This window comes from Balaenoptera musculus, chromosome 13 (genome assembly GCF_009873245.2).
Source record: "Balaenoptera musculus isolate JJ_BM4_2016_0621 chromosome 13, mBalMus1.pri.v3, whole genome shotgun sequence".
Lineage (NCBI taxonomy): Eukaryota > Metazoa > Chordata > Mammalia > Artiodactyla > Balaenopteridae > Balaenoptera > Balaenoptera musculus.
Genome location: NC_045797.1, coordinates 21180094 through 21189937, shown reverse-complemented (window position 1 = coordinate 21189937; position 9844 = coordinate 21180094). Strand labels below are relative to the sequence as shown.

Here is a 9844-nt window from a genome sequence, read left to right as displayed (position 1 = left end):
AAGGTCACCTCCCCATTCCAATCCCCTCTCTCCATTTCACCCCATCCCTCTCCTTTATTTCTTCTTCCCTAGGGGAAGATTCCCAGAAGAAACTGCCCTCTGCACGGATCAGCTGTCCCAAAGGTTCCATGGCCTATGCGTCCTACTGCTATGCCTTGTTTATAACACCTAAAACCTGGATGGGTGCAGATGTGAGTGCTGGGATTTGCAGTTAGGGCTGATAAGGAGAAGCAAATTAGGGACAGGGTTTGGGGGCTGGGAGTCTCCATTCTCTAGAGTTTCTTGAGGGTGAGAATGAGCACCTCATCTTTTGCAAACACAACCCCTTCTCACCTACCTTGTCTCTGCCCTTCCCTCAGTGAGGGTCTCAAGCTCCTCCTCAGTCTCTCCCTTCTCCACACAGATGGCCTGCCAGAAGAGGCCCTCAGGCCACCTTGTGTCTGTGCTCAGTGGGGCTGAGGGATCCTTCGTGGCCTCCCTGGTGAAGAACAACTTGAAAACCCTCTCAGACGTCTGGATTGGGCTCCATGACCCCACAGAGGTACACTTACATCCTCTCTAGTCTGTTACCTCCCAGGATGCTATGGCCAGCCAGGCCTGCTCGCTGTCCCCTGTGCCTGCCTAGGAAATAACGTAGAGATCCCTAGAGCTCGGAGATCAAGGGGGTAATTGGAGAATGGAGGGCCTTGAGGCCAGCTGCAGAGCTGAGTTCTGTGCAAGTCTCCAGTCTCCAGCTAAGGTTAATCTGCCTCTTGTCAAGCTTTTACACAATTCACACACCATGCCTTGATTCAGTTCGCTGTGCATCCCTGAGTCTGCACATGCTGCGCTTAGCAAGTGCTAAATGAATATTTAGGATTGATGCATTTTTCCCTTATAAAACATATGTTGTCTTGGATGTTCAGAGGGTAATCACAAATGTACCACCAAGTGTAGTTCACACAGTGACAAGTTACTCTGAGGGGTTCTATTCGTCTTTGTGATTACTGACTTTTGAATTTGCCAATGGAAGCAAAGAGTTACGGAGTGTTTCCCAGAGGAGAGCTGTGGGGCATCACCTGCTAGAGCAGAACTAATTCCATGATGCTGGGGAGGGTATCAGATGTTCCAGCTGAGGGAATCAGGCCAGGAGAACTCTAAAGGCCTTTCCACCTCACCTGACTCCATCCTCTGCTCTATAGGGCTCTGAGCCCAATGCCAGTGGATGGGAGTGGAGTAGCACTGATGTGCTCAATTACGTTGCCTGGGAGAGAAATCCAGCCACCGTCTCAAACCCAGGCTACTGTGGGAGCCTGTCCAGAAGCTCAGGTACGAAACAGAGGAGATCACTTCTGCCCAGCCTTTTCCATCCCCTCATCCCCTATTTCTGGGTCTGGTCTTCAGAGAATCCTCCTGGGCTGGAACTGCTTGTCTGTTCCCATCCCCTCTCACCTCTCCTTTCTTTCTCTCTCTTTCCCCTGGAGTGGGACCCTGGTGAAGATGAGGGAGAGCCTTTGAGTCCTAGGCCAGAATCTGGGATGCGTCCCCATTGGGTTCTCAAGCTCCACCAGCCCCATTCACTTGAGCTCTTCTGTCTCTTCAGGGTATCTGAGGTGGAGAGATTATAACTGTTATGTGAACTTACCCTATGTCTGCAAGTTCAAGGACTAAGTCAGATGGGAAGTCAGTAGCCTGAGTCTGGTGTGCAGCTCATCATGGACTTGGAACCAAGTATGAAGACCCATCCCGGAAAGGGAAATCCTCCCCACACCCCCAACCTGACCACCTCATTCTGGCCTTCCCTGTCTCTCAGCCTCATTTCAGGCATTTGTGTGTGTGTGTGTGTGTGTGTGTGTGTGTGTGTGTGTGTGCCATGGCCTGAGGTCTTGGAGAAGAGTAATAAATATCTTATTCCAAACTTACCTGCTTTTGTGCTCTTGTCTTATAACAAGACTCTGAGGAAGATGTTTGTATGGGAAGAATCTAGGGGTGACCTCTGTCAAGTTTCATCCAGTTTCCTTGGAAAACGACTGAATGTACATTCCCACCAGTGTATTTGTGATGAGTATGTAGGCCCTGTTCCCTTAGGAATTGGGTTGTGTTATACAAAGGCATTGCTTCCCCACACACTGTACTGCCCATTCCTCCTGATGGTATGACACAAGCAGCCTTAGTGCGGTCCCATGCTATTTATTATAGAATGCACTTCTGAAATCATTTGCTGTGAAGGATCATGAAGGATCTATTCTTTTTCTTTAATGTGCAATCCACCTTGGATCATGACTTTTATAAAATATAGTCAAGAAGAAATTACTTGGACTGACATGCAGATCATTGGATGTTGTCACTCTGTTTTAAGAAAGGAGCAAACTGTAGTTGTGGCACTCCGTGATCCCAGACTTCACTACAAAGCAACAGTAATAAAAACAATATTGCACTCGAACAAAAACAGACATATAGGTCAATTGAACAGAATAGAGAGCCTTAAAGTAAACCCATGCTTATATGGTCAGTTAATCTTCAACAATGAAGTCCAGAATATACAATGGGAAAAAGACAGTCTCTTCAATAATAGTATTTGAAAACTGACAGCTTCATGCAAAAGAATCAAACAGCACTGCTTTCTCACACATATACAAAATTGAACTCAATATGGATAAAAAACTTGCATTTAATACCTGAAACAATAAAACTACTAGTAGAAAAACATAGGCAGTATTGTCTGTGACATCCTTCTTAGCAATATATTTATGGATCTGTCTCCTCACACAAGTGAAACAAAAGCAAAAATAATCAAATGTGACTAAGGCAAAATAAAAAGCTTTTCCACAGTGATGGAAACTATCAACAAAAGAGTAAAACAGCCTTCTTACTGGGAGAAAATATTTGCAATAGGGGATCAATGTCCAACATATTTGAAAAACTCATGCAACTCAACATCAACAAAAATCAAGTACTCTGATTAAAAAACGGACAGAGGACCTGAGTAGATACTTTTCCAAAGAAGACGGCCAATAGGCATATGAAAAGATGCTCAGCATCACTAACCTTCATGGAAATGCAAATCTAAACCACAGTGAGGCACCACCTCACACCTGGAATAATGGGTATCATCAAAAAGACAACAAATTACAAGTGTTGGTGAGGATGTGGAGAAAAGAGAGCGCTCATGCACTGTTGGTGAGCATGTAAATTGGTACAGCCACTATGGAAAACATTTCTTCACAAAATTAAAACTAGAACTGCCATGTAATCCAGCAAAGTCACCTCTGGGTATTTACCTGAAGAAAAGGAAAACACTAATTTGAAAAGATATGTACACTCCAATGTTCATTGTTGCATTATTTACAATGGCTAATGTACAGAATAAACCTAACTATTCATCAACATATCAATGGATAAAGAAGATGAGGAATATATATTTTATATGTATAAAATATATATAATGGAATATTACTCAGCCACGAAAAAACCTGAAAGATTTTGTGACAATATGCATAAATCTAGAGGGTATTGTGCCAAGTGAATTAAATCAGACAGAGAAAGACAAATACCATATAACCTTACTTATATGTGAATTCTAAAATGTAAAACAAACAAATGAAAAGAAATAAAATCATTCATAGATACAGAGAACAAACAGGAAGTTGCCAGTGGGAAGAGGTGTGAAATATGGGAAGGGGATTAAGAGGTGCAAACCCCCAGTTATAAAATAAATAAGCCATGTGGATGCAATATATAGGAATATGGTCAATAATATTGTAATAACTTTGTATGGGAACAGATGATTACTAGAATTATCATGCTGATCATTTTATAATGTATGCAAATGTCCAATCGTTATGTAGTATAGCTGAAACTAACATAATATTGTATGTCAACAATATTTCAATTAGAAATATCAGTAATAATGTATCAGTATGGTTCATCAGTTGAATCAAGTGGTAAGTCCCTGTATTACCATTTCAATAATTCCATACATCTAAAACTATTCTAAGAATTAAAGCCTTTTTAAAAAATGAATTACTAAAATTGAAATATAAAAAAGAGTTACATATGTTAAGAACCCATTTATAAAATTTTAGATTTCATAGACAAAACTAATCTGCCAAATTGCTATAAAAACTTCTAAGATTTTACTCTGGATTTCTGTAGTTATCTTGCACAGGTACGGCAACAAACAGTTTGAGGACTAGCACCATTTCATGGACCACACAATTAGTTCCTTATCCCTATAGTTGCTGAATGGTATCACTTTCCTCAGTACTTGCAAGAAAAGCCCAGTGGGTTTTCTGTCCTGTGTCCTGGAAACATGCTCTGGCCTCAGTCGGGACTAGAGTTGGGAAGGCTTAATATCCTGCGGGGTTTCTACTAATATTTCTTGAATAAATAAAAAAGTGAATAAATGATGATTTATTTGAAAAGAACCACTTACATGGGTGAAGACGGTTGAAATTTTCATTGAACCGAAATATTTTTAGACCATTATACTACTCACTACCTCAATTCTGACACATTCTCAGCCTCATATCTTGTGTAAAAATATTTGGCCAATTGCCTCATCTGAAAGGGGGATGTCACCTTGATCAAAATCTTCTATGTGAGCCAAGAGCCACTCAGCATTGCTACATAGGTATGTTTGCCAGATAAAATAGAGGACTCCTAGCTAAATTTGAATTTCAGATAAGCCACAAATTGTTTCTTGGTATTAGTGTATATTCAAATATTACATCTTTGCTCAATTTGACAGATATTGCATATTTGCCAAATCTGGTGATACTACATATGGAGGTTTTCATTCTCAAATAAATAGATCAGATGAATTGACAGTGTCTACTTTCCTTAATTGACATTTGGCAAGTTTCCTATAGCCTTTTAAGATAGGCAATCTTTCTTCAAAGAGAGAGAATCACCCATTACATCTGAAACTAGGTAAAAGCATATCTTTTCCTTTCCGTAGAGGATTTTTTCTATTATTATCTGTCAGAGTTAGGAAGTATTTTCCCTTTATTCTCTACAAGCCTGTATATAAGATTTAAAATATGTGTTTTGGGGTAGTTTGGTGGGACTCTTCCAAAAACACTCTAGACCTAAATTTTTCTTTGTAAGAAGATATTTTTAACATAGATTATTTTTTTTAAGATGGATATAGTAGATTTTAAAATTTTCTTGATTTCCCCTAGAAGAATTCAGAATTTTTCAACCTAGATATTGAAAAAAAAAAAAAAAAAGTTCATTTAGGGATGGCATGATCAAAAAAACAATAATGACAATGATTCCTGGCACTCTGTATTAAATCCAGGATCTCAGCAGTAGTGGTGCTCCATAGTTCCTAGATTGTGTTCCACTTTTATTACAGCTTTATTGAGGAATAGTTGGTAAACACAAAAATCTGCACATAATGTATATAATTTGGATAATTTGGACATATGTATACACATGTGTTACCATCACTGCAACCTAGGTAGTAAATATATCCATCACCTTTGAAAGTTTCCTTGTGTCCCGCTTCTTTGTTTGTTTCTTTGTTCCTGTGGTAACAACACTTATCATGAGAAATACACTCTTAATAGTTGTTTTCTTTTTTTTAAACAGTTTTTTAAGTGCACAATATCTTATTGCTAACTATAGCCACTGTGTTGTACCACAGATTCTGTAAGCTTTTTCTACATCTATTGATGATTGTGTGCTATTTACCCTTTATTCTATTAATGTGGTGTACACTGTTGATTGATTTGCATATGTTGAACAATATTTGCATCCGAGGAATAAGAACCACTTGGTAAGGGTGTATTATACTTTCAATGTTCTGTTGAATTCGAGTTGCTGATATTTTGTTGAGGATTTTTGCAACCATGTATATCAAGAATATTGACCTGAAGAGTTCCTTTTTTATGGTGTCTTTATCTGAACATATTTCAGAGTGGTTACTTATTTCTTCACCACAAGAATCTAGTGGGTTTCCAGAAAGAAAAAACCATGAAAGAGTGGAGACTCCCTAGACAGGGGCCTCCAGGAGTCTCTCACTCATAAAGCCAATCCACACTCAGCATCCAACAAGTGGTCAAAATTAAAATTTCATGTTTCTAAAGTTTATAGATCTAGCAGTTCTGATGCAGCTAAGCAGAAATGAGAAGGTATCTGTGTAATGCGGTGCCTCTGCAGATTCCCCAGGAAAAGGAGATTACCCCAGGAAAAGTTGTTGTTGCTAAAATTATTCAGACATTTTCCTGTTTTAAGAAAGAGAGTGACAACTTCCAATGATCTGCATGTCAGTCCAAGTAATTTCTTCTTGACTATATTTTATAAAAGTCATGATCCAAGGTGGATTGCACATTAAAGAAAAAGAATAGATCCTTCATGATTCTTCACAGCAAATGATTTCAGAAGTGCATTCTATAATAAATAGCATGGGACCGCACTAAGGCTGCTTGTGTCATACCATCAGGAGGAATGGGCAGTACAGTGTGTGGGGAAGCAATGCCTTTGTATAACACAACCCAATTCCTAAGGGAACAGGGCCTACATACTCATCACAAATACACTGGTGGGAATGTACATTCAGTCGTTTTCCAAGGAAACTGGATGAAACTTGACAGAGGTCACCCCTAGATTCTTCCCATACAAACATCTTCCTCAGAGTCTTGTTATAAGACAAGAGCACAAAAGCAGGTAAGTTTGGAATAAGATATTTATTACTCTTCTCCAAGACCTCAGGCCATGGCACACACACACACACACACACACACACACACACACACACAAATGCCTGAAATGAGGCTGAGAGACAGGGAAGGCCAGAATGAGGTGGTCAGGTTGGGGGTGTGGGGAGGATTTCCCTTTCCGGGATGGGTCTTCATACTTGGTTCCAAGTCCATGATGAGCTGCACACCAGACTCAGGCTACTGACTTCCCATCTGACTTAGTCCTTGAACTTGCAGACATAGGGTAAGTTCACATAACAGTTATAATCTCTCCACCTCAGATACCCTGAAGAGACAGAAGAGCTCAAGTGAATGGGGCTGGTGGAGCTTGAGAACCCAATGGGGACGCATCCCAGATTCTGGCCTAGGACTCAAAGGCTCTCCCTCATCTTCACCAGGGTCCCACTCCAGGGGAAAGAGAGAGAAAGAAAGGAGAGGTGAGAGGGGATGGGAACAGACAAGCAGTTCCAGCCCAGGAGGATTCTCTGAAGACCAGACCCAGAAATAGGGGATGAGGGGATGGAAAAGGCTGGGCAGAAGTGATCTCCTCTGTTTCGTACCTGAGCTTCTGGACAGGCTCCCACAGTAGCCTGGGTTTGAGACGGTGGCTGGATTTCTCTCCCAGGCAACGTAATTGAGCACATCAGTGCTACTCCACTCCCATCCACTGGCATTGGGCTCAGAGCCCTATAGAGCAGAGGATGGAGTCAGGTGAGGTGGAAAGGCCTTTAGAGTTCTCCTGGCCTGATTCCCTCAGCTGGAACATCTGATACCCTCCCCAGCATCATGGAATTAGTTCTGCTCTAGCAGGTGATGCCCCACAGCTCTCCTCTGGGAAACACTCCGTAACTCTTTGCTTCCATTGGCAAATTCAAAAGTCAGTAATCACAAAGACGAATAGAACCCCTCAGAGTAACTTGTCACTGTGTGAACTACACTTGGTGGTACATTTGTGATTACCCTCTGAACATCCAAGACAACATATGTTTTATAAGGGAAAAATGCATCAATCCTAAATATTCATTTAGCACTTGCTAAGCGCAGCATGTGCAGACTCAGGGATGCACAGCGAACTGAATCAAGGCATGGTGTGTGAATTGTGTAAAAGCTTGACAAGAGGCAGATTAACCTTAGCTGGAGACTGGAGACTTGCACAGAACTCAGCTCTGCAGCTGGCCTCAAGGCCCTCCATTCTCCAATTACCCCCTTGATCTCCGAGCTCTAGGGATCTCTACGTTATTTCCTAGGCAGGCACAGGGGACAGTGAGCAGGCCTGGCTGGCCATAGCATCCTGGGAGGTAACAGACTAGAGAGGATGTAAGTGTACCTCTGTGGGGTCATGGAGCCCAATCCAGACGTCTGAGAGGGTTTTCAAGTTGTTCTTCACCAGGGAGGCCACGAAGGATCCCTCAGCCCCACTGAGCACAGACACAAGGTGGCCTGAGGGCCTCTTCTGGCAGGCCATCTGTGTGGAGAAGGGAGAGACTGAGGAGGAGCTTGAGACCCTCACTGAGGGAAGGGCAGAGACAAGGTAGGTGAGAAGGGGTTGTGTTTGCAAAAGATGAGGTGCTCATTCTCACCCTCAAGAAACTCTAGAGAATGGAGACTCCCAGCCCCCAAACCCTGTCCCTAATTTGCTTCTCCTTATCAGCCCTAACTGCAAATCCCAGCACTCACGTCTGCACCCATCCAGGTTTTAGGTGTTATAAACAAGGCATAGCAGTAGGACGCATAGGCCATGGAACCTTTGGGACAGCTGATCCGTGCAGAGGGCAGTTTCTTCTGGGAATCTTCCCCTAGGGAAGAAGAAATAAAGGAGAGGGATGGGGTGAAATGGAGAGAGGGGATTGGAATGGGGAGGTGACCTTGGGGAATATCTGTGGGGCCACGGCTTGGAGCAGTGACACCAAACTCCTGACTGCCTGTCACCAATGCCAACATTTCCAGGAGTTTTTCTTAATCATGAACTAGACCTAGTAATTGGGAGATGGTCTGTTTTCTTTTTATTCATCTGCCTTATTCAAAAGTCCAAGGCTTCTCCTCGTCTTGGCTGACTGTCTCTACACTGGATCCTCCAGTCATTCTCCTTCTACTCATCTCATTAATGACACTCTATGCTTCCCTCCTTAATCTACCCACATAAATCAGACTCTACTGAAAATTGAGAATCATCTCATCCCACTGTTACTGGACCACTGAGGTGCCTCCCACCACTAGTCACCCAGAAGGAAGGATGATGATGCAGGAATTGCAGGCAGTGTTGTTGTGTGGGGATGTACCATTACCACGGGAGGCACACAGGAGCTTTCCTCCTCTTCTTGGTCCTGAGCAAACACTGGGAACCCAGTGCTAGAGGCAGAGAAGTCTCACCTTGGACTTGAGACAGGAGCATCAGGCAGGAGAGCAGCATCCAGGACAGGCTGGGGAGGCCCATGGAAGGCATCATCTTGTCTGTGATGTTCAGAGACAACCAGAGAACTATAGGAAGGACGGTCAGAGAGAGGATGTGAGAAACGCCCTGTTGTACCTCTTGTCTTTTCCTCTGTCTAGTTCCCTAGGAATAAATCCATCTTGATGGCATCCATCCCCTTCCATAGTTCTGGAAAGAATTTGAAAATCTGTACATCCTCCTACACCTGAGGCCTCCCAGGACTGCCTTTGCCTGGTCTCAGAGCTCCTGCATTCTCTGAGGACAGGGATCCTTGTATACCTTCCCTGAAATATGTGAGGTGAAACCCCTGTCAGGGGTCTCATCTTGTCTCAGCTCCCACTTACCTCTCTTGCAAGGGATCTGCACTGGTTTGTCGGGGCAGAAAAGACTGGGTTTTTATAAGAGGATGTGAGGGAGGGGCACTGAAATGAATAACAGGATGATGGAGCCGGGACAGGGGTCATGGGAAGGGCCTGGCTTTGGTTCAAGGAGATTCCCGCCATGGGGAGGAGTCTCTTCCCTGCAAAGCCTGGGAATTGCCACAGATATTGCCTGTTTCTCATTAGCAGGTCAGCACCTTTTCCAGGAACAGGTGAAGTTTATTCTTTCCCCGACTCTTTCCTGATAGGCAACTGTGGCAGAAAATGTGGTATTAACTTTTAAGGGGCACATCTACTGGAGTATTTCCTCTGGTTGATGTCTCAAGTGCTCACTCCTGTAGGCATACACA

At 42.9% G+C, this 9844-nt stretch overlaps 2 protein-coding genes across 2 annotated transcripts; one reads left to right on the top strand and one right to left on the bottom strand.

The window, feature by feature from the left end:
* The first annotated feature begins 403 nt into the window (after positions 1-403).
* LOC118906328 (lithostathine-like) lies at positions 404-1820 on the top strand. The gene is made up of 3 exons (XM_036873798.1): positions 404-541; positions 1182-1308; positions 1583-1820. The coding sequence occupies exons 1-3, from the start codon at positions 404-406 to the stop codon at positions 1648-1650; spliced, it is 333 nt and encodes a 110-aa protein (XP_036729693.1). The 3' UTR covers positions 1651-1820.
* Positions 1821-6742: 4922 nt separating this feature from the next.
* Positions 6743-9317, bottom strand: LOC118906113 (lithostathine). The gene is made up of 5 exons (XM_036873408.1): positions 9054-9317; positions 8361-8479; positions 8011-8148; positions 7244-7370; positions 6743-6969 (listed from the first exon to the last, which is right to left on the bottom strand). Exons 1-5 carry the CDS (start codon positions 9127-9129, stop codon positions 6902-6904), a joined length of 528 nt encoding a protein of 175 aa, XP_036729303.1. The 5' UTR covers positions 9130-9317; the 3' UTR covers positions 6743-6901.
* Positions 9318-9844: the final 527 nt, after the last annotated feature.